A 25,660-nucleotide genomic window follows, 5' to 3' on the forward strand; every position below is an offset into this window, starting at 1 on the left:
GTACATATCATCATTCACTAGGCACAACCTAGTCACGTGACTTCCATCATACAATTAACACTATCGGCGGCTCGACACAAGCCCAGCCCCTTGACGGACTTCAGCTTATCTCTGACGAGGCACGAAGACTTGAGTCAAGTTGCAACTTTGGCAGGGGTTGTCGGGTGATTTTGGCCTTCCTCGACCATTTCCAAACGGCCATTATTTATGCATACGAAGATATTAAGGTTTAACATCTTACCAAATGATACTTCTTACCAAATGATACTACAGAATCAATCCTTTCTTGTACGGTAGAAAAAACGTGCCTTTGTATAGCCCGATTTCATGCAGCACAGCGGCCACAAAGCTCCTGTAAGTCTCAAATTTGATTCCGTTTAGCCACGTCTGGGGAAAGGAGCGGCACGGAGCCAAATTTGAGATGACTACGGATTTTGTGAATCCTGAATAAGTAAAGTACGTACGTTTGAAAAACGGCTAGCGCTGCGTTAAGTAGGTGCATGCATGTCTAACTATGACTATTATGATCAGCGCGCCTGATCGGGACGCGGCCAGGAGGAGTCCTTGCGTTTTCAATTCCAGCAGCTCTCGCCGCAGCCAACGCTCTTGTTACAACTTCAGGAGATAGACCCATCTCGAGCCCCACTCTGACATCTTCTTCATCCTCTGCCTGTGCTTGTGATTGAGCCGCTTCAGCTGCAGCGGCAGAAGCGGCCGCAGAAGCATTAGCAGAAGGCTCTTGATCGTTGCGCGAGCTGCACCTGTCGAATATGTCAGTAGATACACACTGAAAGGATAAAATAACATACCAGAATCGATGCCCTTCTTGCCATGCCCTACTTTGACACTCTTTGCTACAATACTTTGCTTTTCTACATCTCCTGCATTTTGCAAACTCTCTCGAGAACTTTTCCCATTTACCACAAGACATGTTAGCACATTGTCTGATCCCACCTCTAGCATCGTCTTTTCTGCACGCATTGCGCATGATGACACCCGCCCAGTACTGAATCTCTGGAGGAATCTTAAACATTAAAGGATCCGATGGGGATGGCCGGAATGTAAGACGTTCCACAACAGAAAAAATATCGGGAGTTTCAGAATATGCGGGGCGTTCAGGGAGTGGATTGGCGACATAGTCGTATCCTAGGTCGAAAGTAGGGTGAATAGGTCGGCGGGGATGATGGAAAGTGGTTCGGACATGCGGGTACTTGGAGAGATACGCAAGGAGTTGAAGCGACAAAAGAATACTGTCGTCTGAGTACCTGTTGCCATCAGGATTTAACAGTGAGCTGATCCCAACGTAGCTTCCCAGATCATTGAAGCCTCTGGGAGCGCCATTGGCAATGATAATCTGCGCTTGTACTTCTGTAGGCCGCGTTTCTTGGCCTCGAGCCTGCCTTGGAGTGGGAGCTTCCATAGGAGCATTTCTAGGTGTCTGCGCCGCACCAGGTTGACCAGGTGGAGCACCTGCTTCCATGTCTAATCTTGCCTGCTCGGCCGCGATCGCTTCGGGATCAGGCTCATCCAATTCCTGTCCTCCATTCGTTTCTATAATTTCCACGTTTGGGGGTGGTCCAGGTTCATCAGGTATGATCGGTCCATTGTTCTCCATTGCCTGCGCATTGACGGCTGCAATACCCGCTGCAATCGTTGCAGCAGGCAGATCTATATCCTCTCCTCCGTCTGAATGCTCTCTGCCACCTCCATCTCCTTGCCGGGTTTCTCTGTCATTTCTAGGTGCAAGATTGTTCTGCCTTGCAATAATTGTCCCTCGTCGACCGTGACGTACACTCGTAGCCACCACTTCGCCATCAGCTCGTGGCGGTGTGCCCATGGGGCTCGATTGGGTACTTGTAGGGTCTTGCGGGAGCTGGGTTGTACGACTTGGGCCGATATTGATGTTCGGTGGACGATGACCCTGGTTTCCTGTGACTAAATTGCTCTCGGATGTGATGCGAGGTATCCCGCCGCCATGATTCGCATGGTCGTCGCCTGAGGACGATTCTACCACACTCCCTGCATGAACAGGTATATCGTGCTCTCTAGATGGACGAGAGGTAGAGGGTATGGTCATTGGAAGGATATTCGTTCTTGCTCGAGGTGTGGTGGATGATTGAGCTTGAGATGTGCTGGGGCCAGCAGCGGAATCTGCCCGCGTGTCATCGATACTAGTGTCATCCGCATCTATGGATGCATCAGTCGATTCGCCATTTTCAACATCCGCCATGTCCACGTCTGTATCAACATTTCGAGACTGGGGTCTCGACACATCAGTAGAAGATGTAGATACCACAGAGGCGGCCGGCGTGGCCTGTCGCGCGATACCTGAAGGAGCGCCGGTTCGACTGGATGATGCAACCGTGGGTTGCTCCGCTTGTGGTGGATGAGGGTAATGAGAGGCCCGATGTCGTCTTTCAGTCCTGTCTTTGTCTTCCCTCCTTTCCCTTCTCCGTAAGTTCTCAGTGCCTGGCACAGGATGGCCCGCCGCAAAAGCATCAACGGCCGCTTGACTTCCCAGAGGTCCGGAGTAGATTGATATGCCGTGGTCTTTCAGCCAGCTCTCCAATATCTGCGCAACCAGATCCAATGCTCCGCTCTGAACTACCCTTGTCCTGATCGTCTCGCTTCCCCGTACGCCGATGTTGACAACACACTGGAAAGCCAGGCTATGCTTGAGAGAGTTGGCACGGTCCATGGTGATGACCCGGGCAGTAGGCGGGCCATTTAAACCCCAAAGATCTTGGGGAACAGGTGCTTCTTTGGGAAGACAAGATTCTCGAAGGATGTCTAGCAGACGTTCGAGCCCACCATCGATTGTGAGCATCTCTCGGATACGAGGAGATGTTGAAGTGAGGGATGTGAGGGCGGTCAGACTGTTGAGAAGAGCCAAGGGACTATTAGTGTCGAGTGCTGCGGTCTTGTCAGCCAAGTTCGGTTAGAGACCTGGGCACTCCATATAACACAGTCTGCATGCATCGAAGAGTGGCACGGATGCAGATCGATCACTCACCTCGTCTATCGTAGACCATATGTGTGATTATGGTGACCGCTCTGTTCTGAGGCGGACCCGTGACGCTTGACTCTCTCATTATAGACCGCCTTTCCTAATACTTATAAGCTAGTTGGTCTGTGGCTGCCCGTCGGTTTGTCAGCTACAGGCATGGGTTGCGGGACGGGCTCACTTGCTGCTGTGTGCGGGGCGAATTGTATGCACGAGTTGTATGCAGTGGCGATGCAGTGAGAAGAAGATGTTCTCTGTGGCTATGGTGTATGTCAGTCAAGGCATTCGTCTTGGCCAAATGCGGTGGCGGATTCGAGGGAGAAGCGTGTTGCCAGAGTAGAATGGAGGCTTTCAGCGAACGAGCAGCGAAGACAACACCCGCGAACTGTGCTGATTACGCATGTGGCACTCCACCACAAAACCCACACCGCAGCTTCGGCCTATGCATGCATGCATGCATCCATCCATCCATCCACATGCATCAGCCACACCATCACATAGTCCGTTGCATGGCCAGTCCTATGCATACCGCCGCTCGTAGAGAGCGAAGGTGAATAATGGAGAGCCGGTTATGTCAATAGCCTCTTCGAAGCATTCAACGAGGTCAAATAAACGGTTCACGTCAACTTCGGCTTCCTTCGTTCTTATCTGCAACGAACATTCACTCTCCATCCATTCATCATCTGCAAGCACCCTGCCTCTATGGTAATTAGTTGCGGGGCAGTCTGTGCTTGGTGTGAGTCCCGATTATATTACTACGGCCCGAACGACTGACGTCAGTGACAAAAAAAAGGCAACAAGACGAATAATTAATAGTGTGACGGATGCAGATGATGGAAAAAAGTTCTTGTTTTGTTTCACTCATCATCATATGCGTGCATCTCCGTGCTCCTTATTACCGCGGCTGCTATTGTTTATTGTATCATGTTCTGAATTAAGGAAGATCTTATTTCTTTTTTGACTTCTGTAAACCTTCCAACCTTCCTGATGTGAATCTTCTGACTGAATCGCAACCAATGATGATGTTGAGTGACTACTACCCTGCCATTCGCGCAATCTGTGCAGCAAAACCATTCAGGTTTTGCGTCCCTTAAACATAAAACCTGTCTGACCTGAGGACCATTGATGACGCCCTTTTGACAAATTAGCGATCCCCACAAATAGAGAGAATCCTTTCACCAAGTTCTCGCATGTTTGAACATTTGTTCGTTGCTGCCTCTTATGTTCGGGGGACCCTAGTTCGCTAGCCATCCACAAAAGAGAGGTATGAGTAATTTACAGATAGCGATAGCTCACTGCGGTACCTCAGCCTCTTGTATATCCTGCTTACCGAAACTCTCATGGCTATTGAGACATAACGTATGTATTAAAACCTACAGTAGACCATTTCTTGAAGATCCCAGCCCCCCACGTATAGTTTATCGAACTTCATGAGAATTTACAGAAATTCGAAGCAGCTACTGTCTAATCACCCATATATATAGCAACCATAGCCATACCTACTCAGGATCATGCCTATAGCCGGTGAGTCTCGCTCTATCGACATTGGTTAAGGACATGGCGGGCCTGATCTGGATGGTTCAGCCGTCAACCCTTGGCTCTACCGCCCTCGATGGTTTTACAACCCCTTCATTGTCCCCGGCTCCGTCCTCACTTACAACGTAGTGCCCTACCCTTCCTCTGTAACAATCGCTCCAGCATCAATAGTTCATGAGACTGTTCTTGCTCCTCAGGCAAAGGCATACCATTCCCCACCAAAATATTCATCAAACTCTCCACCACCTATCAGTCACACCGCCGTTGCGGTTAAACCTCAATCACATGGTCATCATACTTCCAGAAGGGTTTCCTTCAGAGGGGGGCATTATAGCCATTCACAATCAAGTAGAGGAAACCACGGTATGCTTGGCAGACGACAGTCGTATTGTCGAAACATACCACAACTGCTTTGATAAGGAGACTCAACCAGCTATCTGAGACTGTAATAAGACAAGGTAATGGGGCTGCGTGACAGCAAAGATTGTATACTGCTTATATTATAAATCATTGTAGCGAGATAATACATGTTATGATAAAACCTGCCTATCTGTTTTCTGAGCACCATCCACACCATTTCTCCAAGACAACCTAGGTCCACAATTTGATTAGGCCATCCCAAGATGCGGTGACAAGCTTGGACTGTGGTTATTCGTCAGCAAGACACATCAGCCGGATATAGGAGGCAATCACTCACATGTTCGTTGGGAAGCCAGGCATGGTCAATGACAACTTCCTTGTGTGCCTTCAACCTCTTCATAATCTTTCCACTCTTCCAATCCCAGAATACCATCTCACCACTGCCAGTACCGGAAGAAATGTATTTGCCATCAGGCGAGAAACCAATATTACAAGCATAACCGGCGATAGTATGGCCAGCGAAGCGCTTCTTCTTATTTTGACGGAAGCTGCCGTCGGCAGAGTAGACAAGAATTTGGTTGTCAAGAGATTGACAAGCAAAGTAACGTTCTGCGAAAGTGTTTCAACCAGTGGCTTCTGATCACAGTGGGTGAAACACTTACTACTGGGGTGCAAGGTGACCGCCGGCATGGAGTGCATGTAAGGCTCGGCGATGTACTTGATAACCACAGGAATGTCATAGTCCCAGCCTCGGATGGTTTTATCATCAGAAGTGGTGACAAATCGTCGGTTCTCATCCACGAACGTGATGGTGTTTACAGGGCCAAGATGTTGATCGTAAGTTTGCACAATCTCACGCTCTCGCAAGTCATACTAAAAAAATTGTTAGGCGGCGACCTTCCCCTTCAGCAGACAGACACGTACCTGGATAATTTTCTTATCTTGCATACCGGCCAAGAAAATATTTTGCTTATCTCCATCAGGATTAAATTTGACGACATTCGGGATCTTGCCATTCGTGAACGCTTGGATACACTTGCCCGTCTCTGTATCCCACAACTTGATGTGCTTATCATAGGATGCTGAAAGGAACTTGTCCCCGCTGTTGTTGAAAGCAATATCCTTCACAGCTTGAGAGTGGCCAAGGAATGTTCGCAGACAGTTGCCTTCGTTGTAAACGTCCCAAAGCTTGACTTTGGTGTCCATACTAGCAGAAAGCAGAAGATGACCACTGCGAGGGAACAAGCGGACGGCAGAAACAGCTTTGTTGTGGCCAGTCTGTTCGATTACATGTCAGTATCACGTGGTTGAATGTAAGCATCCAGCTCACCCAAGTATGTATACACCGTTCCGGGAGATAAGCATTGGGGGGCGGAGCACCGTCTGACGGATTGAGTTTAACGTCCTTGTCGGTAGGAATGTGCATGTATGTCCGCCCAGCATAGTCATAAAGGTCTTTGCCTGATGAAACTTCAGTCAGCATGATATGAATCCGAACGCACATATATACGTACCATGGAAGATACTCTTCTCTTCCATCGCGGTCTTCATCTTCTCCTTGGCGGCTGCGGAGGCTTCTTCTCTCCTCCTCTTCTCCTCTCTCCACTCTTCGTCATCCTCTTCTTCTTCTACCACAGGAGCCTCCTGTTTGTCTTGTTGCCAATTGGCCCACGGGCCCACATACGCCCCTTCGCCATCGACAACGCTGGCGTCTCCTTTACCGCCTCGCTTTCTCTTAGTTTCTTTTCGTTCGGATCTGGTCGGCCTTATGTTTTCTATAGAGTTATACCCATTTTGGCGAGCATTGGTCAGAGAGCCAACTATGGGAGCCGTGACATTTTGGATGGAAGGGTTGAGCGCATAGCCGTGAACGTCAAATGTGCGCTGAGCCATGAGGAAAGAATAATCATCCATGGACTGCTCCTCGACATGTCCTACCGAACCATGTTAGCCACGGAACAACTGTAGAAGGATATGATATTAGACACACCCGATAAAGTGTTCATCCCCTTGTTCTTTCTTTGGTCGAACGGATTCTCTGGCCCCGCAACAGGACGGCTCATTTCCTCGTAAGTAAGATTAACGTTCATAACCTTGTCTGTAGGTCTTGTTATGATAGCCATTCCGGCTCCATTGGGATCCTTAGGTTTGAGTCAGCTGAGCTGAACAAACAAAAAAATAATAGCCAACTCGTTACTCACTTCTTTGAGCACATCAGGTGCGGCAGCGACCACCTCTTTTTGCCGTTTCGCTTCTGCTTCTCGCCCTGCTTTCGCCACAGATGTCAAACCAAAGGCATCCTTCTTCGCTTCTTCTTCTATCTTTTCATCATCTTCATCATCATCCACTGTTGCTCCATTGGAGTTAAAGCTTCCTCCAGGCGCCGGGAGAGAAGTAGAGGCGTTCAAGGAAAGTGATTCGTCATCTGAAGATCCGTAATCTGCGATCAGAGAAGGCATGGCGTAATGGCTGACGGCGGAAGAGATACAAAAGATGTTCTGGATGTACGCTATGGAGCTGGATGTTGGCGCTGGAAATTACAATGAACAACCTCTTGCTACGTAAGTCGAACGAACAGAGACGCTGATTAGTAGGGCAAACAGTGGAAAACTGAGCCTGATATCGTGAGTCTCAAATCGCGGGATCAAATACATTGTCTCGATAAAAAAATGTCAAAATGACACTTGGGGGGCTTGCTACATCATACTTCCACCAGCAGTCGCCCGCAACAGTTTCTAAGTTTGCGAGATACGTATATGATGTCGTTTGAAATTCATGATCAGGAAGGATTACAATGCAGACATTATCATAGTTCCCATTCCCATCAGTCGTATGCTTAAATCTATTACAATCTACAACAAACATACAATCAATTCCCAGACAGCAGCAGCCCTACTACTTAATTAATTACTCCACATCCTAGCCTGATCCCACCTCATTTCCCCCCCGAAACCTAGCTCATCTCCCAAAGACAAATTTGTAGGTAGAGCCATCATCCCCGGGCCACCATTCAATCCAAGACCATCATTATTGCTGCCAATAGGAGTACCATCAAGAGTGACGAACTGGCTGAACATGTCATCGAGCTCATGGGCAGGATCTGCTCTCGTAGGAGAGATAACAGAGGCTGGGTGGACTGGAGGAACAGTTTGAAGTGCTGGTAACGACTGAAGTTGCTGATCCGTGTTCGCCACCGACGGCGCCCCCTGCGAAGACGATTGTCCACCTCCTTGCTTCTCCAGGGCCTTCATGATTTTCGTCAGGGCCGCGGAATCCAACGGTTTTGAGAGATCTATTATGTCTTTCTCATTTTGGCTTTCTTCTGTAACCTCTTCCTTTTCCGACACTGGTGACCCAAGCACTCCAAAACCTTCCAAGGCTTCCGGACCATTCCATATCGGGATTTCACCACCCAAATCACCGGGAAACTTCCAACGAGGCGGTTCTGTGAAGCTAGATTCTGGAGGTGTGAGCGGTCGAGAGGCTTGGGGGGTTGTATGGCGCGATGGTATATTGGTGGCGGGTATGGCGGAGGGACCAGAAGGCCCTGACGGAGTAGAGTTGAGGAAGAAGTTGGCAAATGTCATGTCGTATCCAGGTCTAACGTCGCTCATTGACGGCGGAATAGGAGGTAGAGGGGCAATTGGTTGAGTCGGAGGAATATTTGGCATGAGTGATTGCGGCGGCTGAGATGATAGCGGCCTATCATTTCTAAGTTCTCCATCGGGTTGCACCCCGATACTCATCAAAAACGCATCCAGGTCAAAAGGGACCGGTGCAGAATCGTCTGTGGTCTCGTTTTGCGGTGGGAAGGCCCAGGGTTCGGCCGTCAGCGAAACGGGCATGGTTGGATGAGAAGGGTTCATATCTGAATTTGAATTAGATGTTTTGTCTGCGGACCATTGCTGTTGGATAAATGCGAGCAGATCAGAGTTAGAGTCGGCGCTGTTCAGAGGAGCAGTCATTTGAGAAGGCGCTGAGGCCATGGGTACCCCACCGGGAGCTATCTGATTAGAAGGAGAGCCGATATAGAATGACCGATCACTTGAGCTTTGAATGGACGGCCGGTGATGAGGCTGAGATGGACCAACCACCTTCCTCACGTCACTGTTGCTCCTTCTCACCCCGGTGCTTGTCCCACTCCTCTTTGTGGCCGTCATGCTGCCTGATCGTCCCAAAGCAGAAGGAGGTCGAGAACCTTGGGGCATGACCAAGCCTGTGTCAGATGCACGTTTTGGTAATATGGGGCGTGGTTGAATCATTGGGACAGGCCTAACATTTGGACCATTGGATGGATGAACAGCCATAGAAAGTGAATCTGCAGGTGAAGATACAGCCGGAGGCGATGGTTGTGGCGTATTGAAAGATGGTGAAAGCGTTGAATGATGAATCGTAGACACGGGGAGGTTCAAAGGTTTCGGCTGAAGTGGAGGTACATGATAGGAAGTAGGCGATACGGATTGGGGGATTTGAGGGGACATCATGTCCGAAAACCCGCTTTGCTTCTCTTTTCCCTTGCAACCTCCGCAACTTGATGTCGTAACATCCCTGGCGCTCTCCGTATATTCCCCTTCCTCCTCCATCCGAGTGTCCTCATCCTTTTCACAAGTACACTCACCACAACATCCACAACATTGTTTCGTACAGGCGCATTCCCCAGGAGGACACCCGCATTTACCTCCACAACACTCTAAAGGTTTCAGAGGAACGATGCCCATTGTGCGTGCAACATCTTCACTCAACGAAACCGAAGGAGGAAGGATCCTTGTATCGTGAGGATTAAGGGAATCTGTCCGGTTGGGGGGCGGGGGAGGCACTTGAGAAGCCGCGATGCAGATTAATTGGGCGATGGATTGGACACCTGATGGAATAGGTATGGAGTGTGCACAATCGTTATGGCCCTTGCAGCTCTCTCCGCATGAGCCATCATGAGTACGATTACTAGGTGAGATGTTGTGATGATCGTGGGTCGCACAACCAGGACATGAACAGTCATCTCCACACATGCACGCCCCAATGACTACATCTTCCGAAGTAGGAAAAGCCAAGGGCATGTCTACATCTTTAGATTTCTCTCCATTCTCAAGATTGGCAGAGGTATTAAAGCTTTCAATGCCCGGCAGCGTAGGAAGACCAACCACAGAACGGGGAATTTCTGACGCCAGAGTGCCGTCCTGGTTGACTGCCGCATTCATGAGGCGACGCATGTCCGTCAAAGGTTTGATACGACTGACTGGAGGGCGCATAGCACGGGGACTAGCCCAACCTGGGGTTTTTGAGCCTGTGCTTGATGAGGAATCACGCCGGCGCAGATCGGTAGAGTAGGGAGAAAAGAGTCGTGTCTTGTGTAACATTGGTGCAGTTTGCGGAGGATGATGGATGGCTTCGGAGGAGTTGATAGACGTAGGAGAGTTGCGAGTGGCCACATCGTCGCGAGAGTGCACTGACGAACCACAACAACCGCCACCGGGTGGCGTAGCCCCAGCACTGGCCGGATTTTCAAACTCATGTCCAGAGTGCTTCCTTCTCGGCTTTGTTTTTATCTGGCAACACGTGCATGGGCCTCCCAACTCGCATTTACAAGGGTTCAGCAAGGCTTGCACTGCAGTGATTCGTCAGATAAAGTCATTTTCTTGTGACGAGGAATCAACTTACCTGTCCTCTCGGCTGCTTTAACCACCTGGTCATCTTCCCCCCAACCCTGCAAAGCATTCGCAGCCGCCGCGATCTCATGAACATCTTTCAAACCTCTAGGGAAAGTAGGTTTAGATCCCGGTTGTCCCTTCCTAGTCTCAATCTCTGGTTCCGCGCTCGTATTTGCCGTCGCAGATGCACCCCCAGACTCATTGGCCGCAGCATGAGCAGCATTGACACTGGCAAGGATGTCTTTGAGTGTTTTAGGGTCTGTTGCTCCGCATTGGCACTGATGTATGTATGTCAGCAAATGGTACCAGCAATAGGCAGCGAACAAGTCATTGCGCGGATAGAACAAGACAAGAGCGGAATAATACATACCTTTGTGTGAACAGATGATCCCGCACTTTTCCGTTTTTCCTTGCAGTGCCTGCATTGTGTGGACGGACGACCCTTCTTTTTGACTTCGAATAAGGGCCGGTCTGTGTGCGTGCAGGCCGAAACACGATGGCCTTTGATGCATTTTTCGCAAGCGAATTTCTTGTCGTTAATGAGCACCATTGTGGAATGAAAAACGAAAGACAAGTCTCAGCGGCCAAAGTAGGACACCAGGGCAGCTGTTGAATAGAAAATTCTAGCGGCTTGTAGGAGTACGAAAGAGTGTGTACGAGGAAATATTTATGGTCGAGTCGCCAGGACTCTCTGGGAAAGGAGTCGAAGGCCGTGGTAAAACTAGTAGAAAGCGGCGGCTATATGTCAAAATCCTGCGCCATGATATCTGAGTTGCTGTCGTGTGGATATATTGCTGGTGTGGGCTGTGTGAGGAGTAAAGTGTTGTGATGGATAGGTGCGGAATATATATGCGATGGAAAAAGCGGAGAAGGTAACAATTGCTCGGCGACGTTACAAAATGGCCACAAAAGCACGGGGGGGTAATGGGCGCTGGCCAAAATGGAAACGGCATCAAATCAATCGCACATGACCGAATACGGAATTCCTCGGAAAATGCGAAGGGATCAAATCGACACTTTAACGGCCAAATTCAAAGTTTGAGAATCGGTACACTAAACCCTATTACAATCCTACAGCATATTTATAATAGACTATCGACCCTCCATGGCCATTGCGCTTTGCACAAGGAGCGAGCGGGTAATAAAATTGACCAACTCCAATGTATACAAATTCGACGCACGAGACAAATGATTTTGACACACGAGACTCAAGCTATGATATGATACATATGAATGCTGCAATCTATCCCCACCCTACTAAACTACTCATGCTGGCCTATCAAATCAGCCTATTTGGTTTTTTCTTTTTCCCATTGCTCAGGAGTGAGCGTTTTCTTTGGCGATGTAGTAGTCAGCTTCATTTCAATTGCGCCAACTTATAGGAGCACTCACTTGAGAGAAAGCATGAAGCTGAGCAATCTCTTCCGCAAGTATTTGGTTCACTATGTTCACATCAGCGATGGTCATTGGTTTACCATTGGCAGCTCACCAAGCTTATGCCTTTGCAACGTAATCTTCTTTGCAAAATTAGGAGACACGATAATGACGGCATAGGACATTCCACAGTTGCCGGAAGTATCAATGAATTCCTTCAAAATAAATCAGTAAGAGAAATAAATACCCAACTATTAGGCAAAACACATACCAAGTGATGTATCTCTAAACTCGATCTCAACTTTTGGTCCATTCGTTGCTCGACCGAGAGAGAAGTTTGATCGACGTCCATTATTAGCTGAAGAGGTATAATTGCCTACTAGGATTCAAAAAAGGTCCAAAAGGGTCCTTTGCTCGTGTTATCAGATAGACGAAATGTGAAGCGGCGGAGGCAAGCTCGCACGCATCATTAATAAGGATTGCGAGATGTCATGATGATGACAACAAACGACACGGTGGACGGGAGAAAGACGGCGATGACCGCCCCATGGTTGGTGGTGCCTGAAAAAGCATGATGTGGCAAACGGTCGGAAAAAGTCGAGGAGGATTATCAACAAAGAAGCCACCACCACCATCATCCGTCGCTTCGTTCTTCATCAGCACGCTACCCTTCGATTCGGTCGATATAACGACTTGCTGTAGCCCGAAAACAGCCATACGCCGGCATGACTTTCCCTTCTACTTCTTCATTACGGTCACTGCGATCCCTCGCTGCCTCATTCAGCAGGGGCTACGCGACAATTACCCCTTATTCTCCACCATCAAATGACTATGCCCCTCCGCGACGCAACCCTCGCCCTGAATCAGCTCAATTCTTCACTGGCCGACCTGAGTTCCACGAAGCCCTCGCTTCCTTATCTTCCACAGTCAAGAACACGACAGCAGTCCTTCGTGAAGCTCATATTTACCCGCTCCCTTCCGACCTTCCTCATGTTACTCCTCCGAGGGCAGCTTGGGTTTCCCCTGAAGAGCTGTCCTCGATCTTCCAGGTAAAGCTCAAGACTAGCACCCTCCGCCAGGTTATGGACCTCCTCAGCGAGCTGCATAACCTTCGGCACGTGAGCGAACTTGCTGGCTATCCTGACTTAGCTGCCAAGATTGACGCCGCGTTGGAGAAGTACGAACGAACCGGCTTGGCCGAGGGGAAGGAGGATGTCAAAGAAAAGAAAGAGAAAAGAAAGGTGGATGAATACGGGAGGGCATATGCCATGGGAAGGAAGAAGACGTCTAGTGCAAGAGTATGGATGATCCCCAACCCGTCGGCTCGACCCTTCCTTCAACCAACCGAAAGTTCTTCCACTGACATCCTTACTCTTCCCACCTCTGAGGTTCTTATCAACCACCAGCCGATTTCCACCTACTTCCCCCGCCTCATTGACCGAGAAACTATACTTCGTCCATTGAGGTTGACTGGCCTTCTAGGCGGGTACAATATTTTTGCTTTTGCCTGCGGTGGTGGCGTTTCTGGTCAAGCCGGCGCGGTTGCTCTTGGTGTAGCCAGGGCTTTGTCCATTCTTAGAGAAGATTCAACGGATGTGCTCAGAGCAGGTAAGGACGCAACCTGGTGATCTGCATTTGGATAATGTACTGATGGTATCCCAGATGGTGCTCTTATGAGGGACACTAGAATGGTGGAGAGGAAGAAAACCAACAGGGCCAAGGCCAGAAAAGGGGTAAGTGCGCTTTTGTCATAAGTCTGCTCGCCCTTTCTGACGGAAGTTCTTCCATAGTACACCTGGGTCAAGCGTTAATCTGTTGCTATCACATTTCAAATATGCATGCGATATCTTTTTGTATCGAGTGTTTTCATTTTTAATGATTTGGCCCATTTGTATCGAGTCCCTGAAATGTCATGTAGAATAAGTTATTAGTAGCAGAAGTAGACAACCACTCAGGAGAGACTTGATTGCAACAAAAGAAGAGAAAACGAAATGGTGGTTGATTGAATCGTGACCGACAACCTCGACTTCTTCGGAGAACTCGACATCTGACATTGATGGAATGGGGTTTAAGAAAAGCCTTATTAACACATTATTAATTAAGTTAAAAAACAGATACACCTCCACCTCTACGAAGCCGACAATTTACTATCTGGACGATGACCAGAAGAATAATTTCTCGGCGTACCGACGCTGCACCTTAACACACAGCATCGCGCAAATCGACGGCGAACTTACAGATTATTATTTTCACGGTGTTCATTGCAAGGACTGTCTTGAAGCATATACTTCTACAAATCGCAACGTGCACTGTCATTTTTCAACATGGTAAGCATTGCTAGTGCGGATTTTGGCTCGCTGCTGACTGTAATGGCTCAAAAAGCCACGAATTGGACGCGCTAAGATCCGTCACCATACTTCTGCGGTCTCTCTTCCAAGGACTGATGCCCAACAAGGATTTTCGGCCGATGCCATAATCACAGAGGAACCAGTAAGAACCTCTATAATAGCTCTTGGCGAGTAGGCTGGAAACCGTTTGCTAATCAGTAATTAGGCCGTTGTTCCTCACCCTGTGCACACACTGGTAGAGCAGGAGCGGCCCAAAAGCAAAAAGGGATTATTTTTGCCTCCCCAACCTGCCGACACCATATCAGGTATGGATAGTCCCAATATCTCTTGCTTGCCCTACTAATACCAGACTCTGGGTACAGGGAAAGCTCCCCACCCTTACTTCATTCCATCCAAATCCCACCTTCGTCGACAAAAACGCAAAGCTCGTAATCTTGCCGGTGGTCTTGGGTCCCTTGGAACTGCATTGGAGGGTGTAATTCCTGACGAAGACCTCAAACCTGCTCAAGTTGTTGGCGTTAAGGAGGAAAAAAGAGTAAAAACGAAGGAGGAGAGAGACGAAGAAAGAAGGGTATGGTTAGAGAAAGAGAAAGAAAAGGGGAAAATCGGAAGCGGTAAGGGAAAGACATTGAGAGAGAAGAAGCGAAAAAACATCATGTAAGCCTTGGAATCAAGAGGCAAGGAATTTAGCTGACCCTTGAACAGCCAGGAAAGTTCGAAGAGGATTCCAGCTGTGATGAAACATCCAGCATTTCAGCAAAATCCTTGGGCGGCCATCAGGGAACATGTTGGAAACACGATCGCCCAAAAAGATCCTTTGGAGAGAGAGAAATGATCATGGTATACATCTTCTAGGCAATGTTTGTTGTATAAACTACCTGTACCATGTAAAGTGTTCCTCTCACCCAGCAATCGACATCCATGGGCTATGGCTGCGATTTCAGCGATCTCAAGAACTCATTTTAGAATAACGCCTGGTAGGATCGATGTACAGACCCAGTACTGAGCGGTTGGAAACAGCGGATACTAGGAGCCTAATTGTTATTCCAATGAGTAGTCTCACAGAGGTGTGTGTTTGACCTTTGAAGATGGACGTTACTATTATACTACCATGTTCTCCCTGTGCAGGATCGCCTGAGCGGGCTCAGAGTTATAATCCATTTAGCTGAAGAATCATCTGTCGGTCCGCCATTGGCAACGATCAGGAAGATGAAGAGTGAGGGTGCGCAATGATGAACGAAGTGGCCGGCATGGGATGAATGAAAAAAATGGTAATGTTACCATCGTGAATTATAAGATCTCACGGATAACAGTCGCTGCACATAATAGTCAATCTTCAAAGAATGCCCGATTTCATAGCGTAATAGTCGCGATTCACTTAGAATAAAAGGAGATAGAGAAATAAAAGAAGCGTCAGAGAAGAGGACGCGGCGTACCAATCAATGATGTGCAGCGAGTTGCGACAATTAGCAGTGAGCAGTGATCCAAAGGGCTAACCAGCCCCGAGCTCTAATAATTTTAATAGTCTCATCCGCCTCCTACTTCATTCTACATACTGTTCCTTCTTTTAACATAGTATTTATAGGGCCTCGGTTGGTGTTTGGGGTTATAGTTAATTACGAAAAAGATAAAGCCGAAAAACAAAAATAGGAATTTTGAAGTGGATCTCAAAAAATTACGACAAAAAGGTACCAATGTAGAACAGCAGCATTGTGGTAACAATTTTTTGGCTTTTCGGATGACGAAAACGCGTTCGCTCTGCGTTCTGGACATACCGATCATCCTTTTTCCTCCTTACAAATTGAAGTATATGTTTTGTTGAAGGGCATTGTCAGTATGAGTGCGGTCACCTGGGGGTAGGGTCTGTTACTTGTTTCTCTACATTACTGCAGGAAAGTGTCGCACTAAGCACTACTGAGCCCTGGCGGGGACGGGAGGCGGATGGATGTCATCATCAGCAGCCAACAATACTTACCTTATATTATTGTGTACTGTGGTGCCTGAGCTTTTGACGGCTGTCACCGCCGCCCTGCCCTACTTTCGCCGAGAAGCATGTCATTGCTCATCGATTCTTGTTACAACTCACGATCGACCAGTCCAGTCATCTTTCATTTCTATCGCAGCTTTCTCTTGCTTCCTTTCTCAACCCATCCATTATCACTCTCTCACCACTTTGGATAACCTATGTGGAACGCCAATTATGTTAGGAAACGGCAGCATTGACTACTCGGCGCTGCCTACGCGGTATCTTGAGGTGCGTCTCTCTGCCCACTCCCACGAATACTAACGTCCCTTGCAGTCCTATCCCTACCCATCCTTGGTACTTTTGGTCCCTATACCTCCGCCTTCACAACCTTCTCAGGAAGAGCTGGACGAATTTCCATCGCCCTCGTTCAATACAGAAGCACCCAAACTATTCACGTGTGCGGACCACGGAACATCGCAGCCATTTGACATTGTTTGGGCAAATGAAAAGTGGAGGAACCTGACCAATGACCAGCCATTGTTGAATTGCCTCAATGTGAAAGGAGCGCGTAAACTTGGGAATTGGATTGGAGGTGTCAAAGAAGCTACGGGAAACGGGAAGGAACAGATCGTTCATGTTGCAAAAGCTGCTGGTGTGGGGATACCGGAAGTGCTGGCAAAAATGATTTCAAGCCAATCATCATCGGAGTTCTCTGTAACCCAAATGCTTCACTCGGCCGATCCTGGGCAAGATCGAATGCCTCAACCGCCAGAACATTTCTGGGCGCCTGAACATCCCTATGAAGATCGCTCAACTAAATCTGACCATTTGTCCAATTCGAGTGAGTTGACTGGAATTGAAGTGGAGGAAGGGATGCAGAACAACCCTGCGACAGTAATAATTGAGCTAGTGAACCCCGGGACCGTGACCTTGGAATTTACAAAGACAATCATGCCCGTCACGAGATTAGGTACAGGCGGTTTAAAGGCGCCGATGAACACGCATTCTTTTGCCATTATCACAACTGTACCCAAGTCCCTCTTTGTACCCAACTCATCGTTCCAGTCAAGCCCATTGGCTAGCCCCGAGCTGCAGGGAGTACAGGATGAAGCTGCCACGAGGTCCAATTATCCCCTTGCTATTCCCAAGACCACTATACTGTCACCCTCTCAATCGCCACCTCCTTTGCCGTTCAGTACTGCTCCTCAATCATCCCTTACGCCGAACCCTGATACAGACAACATTTCACCTGCAAAAAAATCTCTAATCGATGAGCTCAAGGGCCCTGGCATCTTGCCGCCTAGTAAGAAACATTCCGCGCCGTTGATGTTCAATGGGGATGGTACAGTTAGCCGCCAGGCACAAGGGCTAGAAGCTAGAGGGGAATCGAGGACCAGTGTGGATGTGTTAATGGATCAGACTGATTGGTCGAAGACGCCATTGGGTCCGTTGGAACAGTGGTCGCAAAGTTTAAAGACCATTGGTATGTAAAATGTCACCATCATAAAGGTGCGAACAGGCTGCTTACATAGCGCAGTGGGTTTGGTACTCAATTACCCTCATCAATGCTGCCTTTGGTGGGGCGAAGAGCTTACCCTGATTTACAATGAGCCCTATGCCCGAGTGAGTCCTCAATCATAATGTAACTGTCTAAACTGACAATTCTATGGAAAGGCGATTCACAAACATCCAGACATTTTTGGAATGTCAGGCCCTGTTGCCTGGTCAGAGATCTGGAATTCAATTGGTCCATTATCAGAAGTAGTTCTTAGCGGTACCCCAGTATGGAAGGAAGATGGTAAGTGGCGGTTTTACGTGCCGGGTAGTAGAAAACCGGCTGACTTCCATTCATGTAGATTTCTTACTCTTCAAACAACTTCCTCACCAAGGAGAGGGTGTTTGGGAAGAGTACCATACCTGGATGTGGGTGCCTGTTTTGCAGGAAGATGGAACCTTTGGAGGTTTGTGGAATGCAACGGTCCGTACCACAAAGAAAGTTTTGGCGGAGAGGAGGACGGCTACGGTACGGGAAATGGGGCAGAGAACATGTAAGTCGCGCCGTTATGTAGATGATGAAGGCTAATAGAAGTCTGATCTTGTAGCGATTGCAAGGACTATGGACGAATTCAATGATGCGGTATGCGAGATCCTGGAGAGTAACCCTCGAGATACTCCATTTGCTGCTTTGTATCGTGTCGAGCCTACTTTGTCATGTGAGTACACTAATCTGCTAGATTGTCATGAGCTAATCATGTTTTCTATCAGCAAAAGGAAAGGGCCTGGTGGCAAATACTGCTGAAATCACGAAGAATGATCCAAATGAAGTCCAGGTGGATGTGACTCTGGTCGGAAGAGTTGGGATTCCTGAAAGCCACCCATCGACTCCGTCTTCCATGTCCTTCACTATTCGACAGAGACGCGGCAGCTCTATCAACCGTTTCCCTCAGGGTCTCAATAGCTCTCCAGCAATGTCCCTGATTTCATCCACCGGCGGCATTTCTCATATCCCTCTGGGAGATATTGACGAGGGGGAGAGTGAGCCTTATCCTACTCCTGAGCTGAAGCATTGGCCTATTCGAGAGGCATTGCAGTGCAAAAGGCTAATTCTGGTGGAAAACGTTGCTGGCCTCATCAAGGATTACCCGATAAGGGTCTGGGATGAATTACCGAACGCGGCGATTGTCGTACCCATCAGAAGTGATTCAGAGGAAGGCATACCGAGTGCAGTATTGGTCTTAGGCCTAAACATCAGAAGACCTTTTGATGAGGACTATGAGTCATTCATTGTAAGTCAATTGAAACTTGCAACCAATGAAACAAATAACTGAATATTTTCCTAGCATGTGTAAGCTGTTTAGTTAACTACCCTGTCACAACGTTGCTAAAGAGTAAACAGATTAAGGTTGCAATTGGCGTCAGGTATAGCGGCAGTACGTTCCTACGAGGCGGAAAGACTAAGGCTAGATGAATTAGCTGCGTTGGATCGTGCCAAAGTAAGTTGATTTGTAAGGACGCGAGTGATGCTCATTCTTTTCCAGAGTCTTCTGTTTTCCAACGTCAGTCATGAACTAAGGTTCGTTGCTTGGTTTTTCTTCGGTGGAGTTCTACTGACAATGCCATAGGACACCTCTGACCCTTATCTCCGGTCCGATTGAGGATCTTTTAATGGAGACCAAAGATGGACCTAAGAAAGAGATGCTGTTAATGGCACGTCGTAATCTGTAGGTGCTGTCGTCTGGTCATATATTATAATTCCTTTAACAGAATCATCTTCATAAAGCCGCCGCCTATCACGTCTCGTGTCTACCTTAATGGACGTTAGTCGACTAGAAGCTGGTCGATTAAGAGGAACATTCAGGCCTGTCAATCTGGGTATCATGACAAGAGATTTGGCCTTGCTTTTCAAGGCAACGATTGAGAAGGTGCGCCAGATTATGTTTGGATGGTACGAGTAACTGAGTCAAATCTGCAGGCCAAGCTCAAGTACATCATCGAAGTAGATACTTCACCTGAAAACGTATTTGTCGACCCTGAGCATTGGGTGAGGCACATTTGTTAAAACTGAGGCCTCTAGCTAATCTAGAATGTCACTCTGAAATAGGAAAAAATCGTTTTTAACCTGATTGGTGAGGCCTAGGCCTTGCTAATAGTTGGGAACCATGCTGATCAAGGTGTTGTAGGTAACGCCATGAAGTATACGATGACTGGTTTCGTCAAAATTGAGCTATATTACTCATCTGGCCAGGCGATTCTTACTGTGCAAGATAGCGGTGTCGGTATTCCTCGTAAGTCGTTCCGCCATTGGCACTGGAACATGCTTATTTGTACGTGTAGGCTCAGATATCCATCTCATCGGCGAGCGCTTCCATCGGGTGCAATCGGTCAGCAGGTCTCATGAGGGAACCGGCATCGGACTGTCGTTGACGAAAGTAAGCCATTTCATTGATAGCCAGTAAAAGTGGCTTTGTTGCTGAATAGCCTCATCTATCACAGGAACTCATCAGTCTTCACGGTGGTACCCTTGAGATTGAAAGTTTCACAGAGGAAGAGTCAATAGATGGCTCACGTAAGTACAACGATTCATTATACGCACCATGCTCACACCAGCATTTATAGATGGCTCGACATTCAGAGTCAAGATACCGTAAGCAGTCGACAAAGACCAAATTGAATGCGCCTTGTGCTGGTAACTAATACATCTGGTAGAATTGGTAGTGACCACTTGCCCTTTGAGGCCATTGACACCGGTCGAATGCCTAACATGCCCCAGTTAACATATGGACAGGGTTTAGTAGACGAAGCTATGCAGTGGGTCCGAGATCGTGAAACTGGCAGCGTCGTTTCTTCAGACGAATCCAGCTCGGCCCTCACTGGTGATTCATCAGGGATGGGTAATGCCAAGCCGATTGATCCCAATACACTCTACTTCCAGAAAGAGGACGTGATAATGCTTGTAGAAGGTCATTACCCTGTAGTTCCTTGCTTTGGTCGGTGCTTACCATAGTCACAGACTCGGCCGATACAAGGCGTTACATGAAGTCGATTTTCAGTCAGTACTGCCAAGTCGTTGAAGCTCGCGATGGCCAAGAAGCTTTGGAGCTCTGTCAGAAGTCGGTACCCGATCTGATAATTTCCGATGTTATGATGCCTCACGTGAGTTTAATTTTGGTTTTGTTAAGCAGTTACTGACCTTACTGCACCATACAGCTTAATGGTTTCGAACTCCTTGTGGCCTTGAAAAGATCCAAGGATCTCAAAATGGTGCCCGTAATAATGCTGTGAGTTAATTTCCTGAAGTTTGAGATGCTTGCAGCCTGATGTCAGTAAAAGGACCGCCCGTGGAGCCGATGAGTCCAAAGTTGACGGTATCATGGCTGGAGCCGAAGGTAAATTCCTCCCAGGTTGTTTCCCACTATGACATGGCTAACTGCAAAGCCTTAGACTATCTCGCGAAACCATTTAGTGCTCGAGAGATCGTCGCTCGTGCCCATATGCAGTATGTCGGAGCGGAATCGACAGCAATTGGAATCCCCTAACACATCACAGATTGCAACTTGGCAAAAAGCGTAGACATCTTGAAGAAGCATTTGAGGAACGAACAGCAGAGCTTAGAGCTCTGGCAGAGTGTAAGTTCATAAAAATAAAAATATACGATTGCTGATCATTGTTCGGTGAAACTCAGTCTCTCCTGTCGGTATCTTCCGAGCAGACCAGAATGGTAACATCACGTTTGCCAACAGCGCTTGGTGAGTCAAGTAAGGCCTACACATATGGTTCAGTGTCTTACACCTGGGGTATCAGGTACAAGGTGTCAGGTTACCCAATGAATGAACCGATCGTCGACTGGGTTGATGTCATTATTGCCCCACATGAGCGTGAAGCAGCTAGGGCGTTCTGGAAAGAAGCTTTGACCTCGCCGGAAAAGTCTTTGATGGGTGATTGGGAGTATGCCAATGGCCGTTGGAGTGAGTTACCTCTTTATACACCTACTTATGTGCGCTGATGCTGGATTCCTTAAGTCACTGTGTAGGTACTCGTCCTGATTTCGATGTAACATCTAACGACATCATAGAACAATTATTCGTTTAGACGCAATTTCTAATGGGTCGGTCGGTCTCAAGGTATGTCAGATCAAACTTTTATTAGCTTAGACACTAATTACACACCACAGGGTCTGCTTGGATGCGTCGTACGTTATTTATATATTTTTTGTGGGGTTGTAGATCGCTCGCGCTAATTATCTGTTCTGATAGACGGACATCACGGAAAGAAAGGTTCATGAGGAGTCGCAACGCCGTCAGGTGATAGAAGCCGAGCAACGTAGACTGGATGCTGAGGAAGCGAAGCGACAACAGGAATTACTCATTGACATCACATCGTAGGATAATATTTTTCTTTTCGCATTCAACCATTTACTGATGTTCATCTGAAGCCATGAAATTCGAAACCCTATCAGCAGTGTAATGCAGATAAGTCCTTTTCTTCTATCCTTCGCCTGTGATTAACATATAGCGCTTCTTCACTGTTCCTCTCTAGTCAAAACCAACCTTCTGTCCTTGCAGGAACAGCTCCACATCGCTATGGCTAACCACACAGCTTTCATTCCTACTCGTCAGTTGATGAACAATATCGAAGAGGATCTTGAAGCACTTGAGAGCATCTATCAATGTGGTCTTACTCAAGAAAGGATCAGTAATGATGTACTTTCCTTGGGAAGAATTCAGCTAGGTAAATAGTGGAAGCCCTACTTTTCTTTGCCTGTACCACTGACGAGATTGGACCAGATATGCTTCAGATGTTTGACGTCGAATTTGATCTCTCAAAAGAGGCTCAAAACATCATTTCAATCTTCCAGAATGAAGCGAGAATGAAAAGAATATCACTATCTCTCAAGACTGGAGATAACAATAAGAAGCTGGGGATTCGCTATGTCAAGGCCGATTTGGTAAGGCTCAACCAAATGTAAGTCAAATGAGCGAGAATCATCGAAGTTCAATCATTCACAAATGCAATAGCACAACAAACTTACTGTCCAACGCTATCCGTTTCACTGCCACAAGCTGTGAGTCGTTGTGAGTTAGAAGATCAAGCGTTGTCGCTGAATTTTTCATCAAGCTATTCGACATATCGAAGTTCGAACCGATATTAGCTTTGATCCACCTGAAGAAGGAACTTGTGCGGTAGCTAAAGACGTCCTTTCTCAGCCGCCTGTACTTAAAGATGATATGCCGATTTTCGTCTTTCTCGAAGGTAAAATGCCGTATATCCACAGTATCGAGTATGAACAGCTGACTAGTTTACCTTGACAGTCGCCGACACTGGTCCCGGTTTATCCGAAGACGAATGTCAAAAACTTTTCCAAAGATTCTCACAAGTCTCTCGTATGTAGCTGGAAGGTTAATGGTAATAGGACTGATTTCGTCATGTAGCGAAAACTCACACCATCTTTGGTGGATCGGGCCTTGGATTATTTGTCTGTCGAAGTGAGTAAAAACATCATTTCAAAGGATCTCTATCGCTAACGGTGGTTTGACAGAATTGGCTGAATTAAGTATGCTTCTGTTCATTTATTAACTTAAATGTTAAACTGACAGCTGAACAGTGGGCGGCAGCATTGAAGTTGTCAGCGAAAAGGGCAAAGGCAGCACATTCCGCTTCTACATTAAAGCCAAGACATGTCGAACGTCTCCTGCAACGGATAGTGATCTTCGAGCCAAAATGAAGGCTCAACGGGACACAGCAAGATACTTTGGCTTAAGAAGGAGACCTCATGTTTTGATTGTAGAAGATAACCTGATCAACCAGACTGTGCTGGCGAGGCAACTGAAGCATTGTAATCTGACTTGCGACGGTTAGTGATGCAAGCTGTCTGGTGTATGGCCTGTGCTGATGATTTACAGTGGCAAACGATGGCCTGGAAGCCCTGGAAAAGATCAGGAAAGTGTCAAGTATAGAAAATGAATCTGACGGCCAGGCGTTTGACTGTGTGCTCATGGATCTTGAGATGCCTGGTGAGTTTCAAAAGTTTACCGCGGGATTTGTGTGTTTAATATACGTGGTATATAGTAATGGACGGTCTCACTGCTGTTGGGCATATCAGAGAAGAAGAAAATGCTGGAAAATTGAAGAAGAACCTGGTCATCGCCCTGAGTAAGTCGTTGAGACTGGTTACTCAACAATACATTTGCTTACTCTATATGTACTATGTGCGCCCAGCTGGTAATGCTCGACAAGGGCAAATCGACCTGGCGAAGGCGAGCGGGATGGATGAGGTCGTCATCAAACCTTATCGATTAGTATGCTTTTTCAAGATCATAAATTCCGGCACTGACAGCAAATAGGATGATTTACTTCACAAGATTGAGGAAGTGATAAAAATTAGAGTGGCAGAAGAAGACGAGGAAATTAATCAGGAAGTAGAAGTAGAAACCAAAGCGGTGGAGCAAGCTCGGAAAATTGCAACGCCAATGGAAAGTGCGACTGACAAAAGCTGAACCTTATAGAAGAGCATCATCCTTGATTATTCCTTTGTTGTAGTTATTGCATCCTTACGCATATCGTACTTACTCATCCCCAAGCAATACATGACTCCTAGAAAGGCTGTGTAGTATATATGCATTCTATAGATGACACGGGATATTATAAGACTTCAACCCATCCGAGTTTGATCCAACGTTCTATGAGACTGTACTTTACCAGATGAGTAGTGCCTTTAGCCAAAAGGGCTTCTTCACCGCTGTGCTTGCATGTCAGTATGCAGCCGCTTGGGCAAGGGAAGACAAACCTCTCCAGGTTGATCTCTCCACAGTCTTTCCGCACATAAATGAGTATCGGGATCTGCTTATTCGGTTTTGTTACTTGAAAATAACGTTAGCACCTTTCCCCTTCAGGCATGGGCAGAGATATCTTACCCATTGATGTCCCATCGCCGTAAGTCTCGTCCAGTCTCCTGAAAGATTCGGGTAAACTGTCGAGAACAGAGTGCTGGAAATGCGTGTGAAGCAGTTCCGTGTATCTACATAACGGTAATCAGACTGGATATGAAATGGATATGACTGGATTGTTGTACCTCTGAGCATGTGACAGTTCCGCGCCGGACAGTAGGTTGTGCAGCTCCGGTGATAAAGTGATATGGTACGAGAACTTTTCAATCTGCTTTCAATCAGATCATATTGACCCAAATAACATGACGTGACGGACCTTGTGCAATCTTGTTCTCACATATGATCTCACCAGATACTTGACTCGTTCCATTTCTGTCTGCACCAACATGAGTTTGAAATGTTCTTCTTCCGAGGTTTGTGGATCTGAACGGAGGGCGGACACCATCTTTTGCTACCATCTTATCGTCAATTGCTGCTTTATGCTAAAACAGAGTGAGATAGTAACCTGTTGCTCAAGCTTGTCCAGCAGCGCATCCACTAGCTCTCCCTCCCACGGCATAATGTCTGTTGTGCCCCTCTCACGAGTCCAAACCAACCCCATCTTTCGCACGTCATCCATGTCCTCAATCTCCATTTCTTCGTCGATTTCTTCCCAATTCGTAGCGTTGCCCTCTCTAAGATCCATTCCAAATCCAGCCTCCACTCTTTCACGGCCTGCGCCGTCATGAGGTATACCATAGATGTTCCGGGCTGGAGAAAGCGAGCCGAATATATTAGAGGTCGGCGTACTAGGGACTTCCGGTTCGTCATCATCCGCAATCCCTAATTCTCGATAGTAAGCCTCTTCATCGAATTCGGAAACTGCCCTTTCCTCCTTCCTTGATCCACTCCCACTGGCGTCATAAGAACTGGATGAGGGTATCGGTTGTCCCAACGGAGGATGAGATAAGGCTGGTGAGATGGTTGAGCGGAGGCGGTCAGTAAAAGAGGAAGCAGCAGCAGAGGGTGTGCGATTAGAGGGTGGTTGCGGTGGGGGGGAGTCG

The 25,660-nt window shown here is 47.5% G+C and overlaps 8 protein-coding genes and 1 non-coding gene; 3 read left to right on the top strand and 6 right to left on the bottom strand.

Annotated features, from left to right (window-relative positions):
- Positions 1-197: 197 nt before the first annotated feature.
- On the bottom strand, positions 198-3,379 carry CNAG_03348 (hypothetical protein). XM_012195807.1 has 4 exons: positions 3,186-3,379; positions 3,014-3,136; positions 810-2,913; positions 198-761 (listed from the first exon to the last, which is right to left on the bottom strand). The coding sequence occupies exons 2-4, from the start codon at positions 3,090-3,092 to the stop codon at positions 509-511; spliced, it is 2,436 nt and encodes an 811-aa protein (XP_012051197.1). The 5' UTR covers positions 3,093-3,136; positions 3,186-3,379; the 3' UTR covers positions 198-508.
- A 945-nt stretch (positions 3,380-4,324) lies between these two features.
- Positions 4,325-7,483, bottom strand: CNAG_03349 (pre-mRNA-processing factor 17). XM_012195808.1 has 8 exons: positions 7,102-7,483; positions 6,891-7,041; positions 6,415-6,834; positions 6,231-6,361; positions 5,825-6,178; positions 5,563-5,773; positions 5,238-5,509; positions 4,325-5,182 (listed from the first exon to the last, which is right to left on the bottom strand). Exons 1-8 carry the CDS (start codon positions 7,357-7,359, stop codon positions 5,132-5,134), a joined length of 1,848 nt encoding a protein of 615 aa, XP_012051198.1. The 5' UTR covers positions 7,360-7,483; the 3' UTR covers positions 4,325-5,131.
- Positions 7,484-7,642: 159 nt separating this feature from the next.
- On the bottom strand, positions 7,643-11,481 carry CNAG_07724 (ligand-regulated transcription factor). XM_012195985.1 has 3 exons: positions 10,916-11,481; positions 10,556-10,823; positions 7,643-10,502 (listed from the first exon to the last, which is right to left on the bottom strand). Exons 1-3 carry the CDS (start codon positions 11,093-11,095, stop codon positions 7,804-7,806), a joined length of 3,147 nt encoding a protein of 1,048 aa, XP_012051375.1. The 5' UTR covers positions 11,096-11,481; the 3' UTR covers positions 7,643-7,803.
- Positions 11,482-11,608: 127 nt separating this feature from the next.
- Positions 11,609-12,400, bottom strand: CNAG_03352 (hypothetical protein). XM_012195809.1 has 4 exons: positions 12,191-12,400; positions 12,035-12,134; positions 11,938-11,987; positions 11,609-11,879 (listed from the first exon to the last, which is right to left on the bottom strand). Exons 1-4 carry the CDS (start codon positions 12,269-12,271, stop codon positions 11,835-11,837), a joined length of 276 nt encoding a protein of 91 aa, XP_012051199.1. The 5' UTR covers positions 12,272-12,400; the 3' UTR covers positions 11,609-11,834.
- A 157-nt stretch (positions 12,401-12,557) lies between these two features.
- CNAG_03353 (hypothetical protein) lies at positions 12,558-13,855 on the top strand. XM_012195810.1 has 3 exons: positions 12,558-13,527; positions 13,582-13,652; positions 13,710-13,855. Exons 1-3 carry the CDS (start codon positions 12,645-12,647, stop codon positions 13,728-13,730), a joined length of 975 nt encoding a protein of 324 aa, XP_012051200.1. The 5' UTR covers positions 12,558-12,644; the 3' UTR covers positions 13,731-13,855.
- Positions 13,856-14,093: 238 nt separating this feature from the next.
- CNAG_03354 (hypothetical protein) lies at positions 14,094-15,656 on the top strand. XM_012195811.1 has 6 exons: positions 14,094-14,246; positions 14,302-14,409; positions 14,473-14,572; positions 14,630-14,924; positions 14,973-15,538; positions 15,597-15,656. The coding sequence occupies exons 1-5, from the start codon at positions 14,244-14,246 to the stop codon at positions 15,100-15,102; spliced, it is 636 nt and encodes a 211-aa protein (XP_012051201.1). The 5' UTR covers positions 14,094-14,243; the 3' UTR covers positions 15,103-15,538; positions 15,597-15,656.
- CNAG_12758 lies at positions 15,155-16,073 on the bottom strand. Its single transcript, XR_001046014.1, has 2 exons — positions 15,704-16,073; positions 15,155-15,583 (listed from the first exon to the last, which is right to left on the bottom strand). It is a non-coding gene; the product is annotated as a hypothetical RNA (non-coding RNA).
- Positions 16,074-16,362: 289 nt separating this feature from the next.
- CNAG_03355 (hypothetical protein) lies at positions 16,363-24,369 on the top strand. XM_012195534.1 has 43 exons: positions 16,363-16,521; positions 16,567-17,716; positions 17,771-17,856; positions 17,908-18,031; positions 18,090-18,281; positions 18,336-18,446; positions 18,499-19,019; positions 19,074-19,078; positions 19,130-19,226; positions 19,272-19,306; positions 19,356-19,454; positions 19,514-19,655; positions 19,706-19,774; positions 19,835-19,859; positions 19,914-20,018; positions 20,068-20,162; positions 20,227-20,299; positions 20,350-20,377; positions 20,440-20,693; positions 20,744-20,886; positions 20,941-21,011; positions 21,064-21,119; positions 21,175-21,229; positions 21,280-21,359; positions 21,416-21,479; positions 21,535-21,698; positions 21,753-21,759; positions 21,806-21,854; positions 21,905-21,922; positions 21,987-22,111; positions 22,166-22,202; positions 22,257-22,461; positions 22,518-22,695; positions 22,749-22,795; positions 22,849-22,983; positions 23,043-23,114; positions 23,163-23,216; positions 23,270-23,284; positions 23,336-23,584; positions 23,634-23,744; positions 23,800-23,883; positions 23,950-24,029; positions 24,075-24,369. Exons 1-43 carry the CDS (start codon positions 16,468-16,470, stop codon positions 24,225-24,227), a joined length of 5,517 nt encoding a protein of 1,838 aa, XP_012050924.1. The 5' UTR covers positions 16,363-16,467; the 3' UTR covers positions 24,228-24,369.
- The window catches only part of CNAG_03356 (hypothetical protein), a 1,525-nt gene continuing 119 nt past the window's right edge, over positions 24,255-25,660 (bottom strand). Inside the window, exons 1-6 of the mRNA XM_012195535.1 lie at positions 25,123-25,660; positions 24,934-25,068; positions 24,803-24,885; positions 24,645-24,748; positions 24,518-24,590; positions 24,255-24,469 (exon numbers count right to left, since the gene is read on the bottom strand). The exon at positions 25,123-25,660 is cut by the window's right edge and continues 119 nt beyond it. Of these exons, the coding sequence (XP_012050925.1) occupies positions 24,373-24,469; positions 24,518-24,590; positions 24,645-24,748; positions 24,803-24,885; positions 24,934-25,068; positions 25,123-25,660 (1,030 nt within the window). The 3' untranslated portion in view covers positions 24,255-24,372.

This window comes from Cryptococcus neoformans, chromosome 8 (genome assembly GCF_000149245.1).
Source record: "Cryptococcus neoformans var. grubii H99 chromosome 8, complete sequence".
NCBI classification, from domain to species: Eukaryota; Fungi; Basidiomycota; class Tremellomycetes; order Tremellales; family Cryptococcaceae; genus Cryptococcus; species Cryptococcus neoformans.

Coding starts and splice junctions, on each gene's coding strand:
- CNAG_03348 (XM_012195807.1), bottom strand. CDS start 3,092: ATGAGAGAGTCAAGCGTCACGGGTCCGCCTCAGAACAGAGCGGTCACC. Junction 2,914..3,013: donor TATGGTCTACGATAGACGAG/GTGAGTGATCGA, acceptor ACAAGACCGCAG/CACTCGACACTAATAGTCCC. Junction 762..809: donor CAAGAAGGGCATCGATTCTG/GTATGTTATTTT, acceptor CATATTCGACAG/GTGCAGCTCGCGCAACGATC.
- CNAG_03349 (XM_012195808.1), bottom strand. CDS start 7,359: ATGCCTTCTCTGATCGCAGATTACGGATCTTCAGATGACGAATCACTT. Junction 6,835..6,890: donor GGGGATGAACACTTTATCGG/GTGTGTCTAATA, acceptor ATGGTTCGGTAG/GACATGTCGAGGAGCAGTCC. Junction 5,510..5,562: donor GGTCACCTTGCACCCCAGTA/GTAAGTGTTTCA, acceptor ACACTTTCGCAG/AACGTTACTTTGCTTGTCAA.
- CNAG_07724 (XM_012195985.1), bottom strand. CDS start 11,095: ATGGTGCTCATTAACGACAAGAAATTCGCTTGCGAAAAATGCATCAAA. Junction 10,824..10,915: donor GATCATCTGTTCACACAAAG/GTATGTATTATT, acceptor TACATACATCAG/TGCCAATGCGGAGCAACAGA. Junction 10,503..10,555: donor TAAAGCAGCCGAGAGGACAG/GTAAGTTGATTC, acceptor GAATCACTGCAG/TGCAAGCCTTGCTGAACCCT.
- CNAG_03352 (XM_012195809.1), bottom strand. CDS start 12,271: ATGGACGTCGATCAAACTTCTCTCTCGGTCGAGCAACGAATGGACCAA. Junction 12,135..12,190: donor GTTTAGAGATACATCACTTG/GTATGTGTTTTG, acceptor TTTATTTTGAAG/GAATTCATTGATACTTCCGG. Junction 11,880..11,937: donor AGCTTCATGCTTTCTCTCAA/GTGAGTGCTCCT, acceptor ACATCGCCAAAG/AAAACGCTCACTCCTGAGCA.
- CNAG_03353 (XM_012195810.1), top strand. CDS start 12,645: ATGACTTTCCCTTCTACTTCTTCATTACGGTCACTGCGATCCCTCGCT. Junction 13,528..13,581: donor AACGGATGTGCTCAGAGCAG/GTAAGGACGCAA, acceptor ATGGTATCCCAG/ATGGTGCTCTTATGAGGGAC. Junction 13,653..13,709: donor GGGCCAAGGCCAGAAAAGGG/GTAAGTGCGCTT, acceptor GTTCTTCCATAG/TACACCTGGGTCAAGCGTTA.
- CNAG_03354 (XM_012195811.1), top strand. Junction 14,410..14,472: donor CCATAATCACAGAGGAACCA/GTAAGAACCTCT, acceptor ATCAGTAATTAG/GCCGTTGTTCCTCACCCTGT. Junction 14,573..14,629: donor ACCTGCCGACACCATATCAG/GTATGGATAGTC, acceptor CTCTGGGTACAG/GGAAAGCTCCCCACCCTTAC.
- CNAG_03355 (XM_012195534.1), top strand. CDS start 16,468: ATGTTAGGAAACGGCAGCATTGACTACTCGGCGCTGCCTACGCGGTAT. Junction 20,019..20,067: donor TAGCGGTGTCGGTATTCCTC/GTAAGTCGTTCC, acceptor TTGTACGTGTAG/GCTCAGATATCCATCTCATC. Junction 21,230..21,279: donor GTCGCTCGTGCCCATATGCA/GTATGTCGGAGC, acceptor AACACATCACAG/ATTGCAACTTGGCAAAAAGC.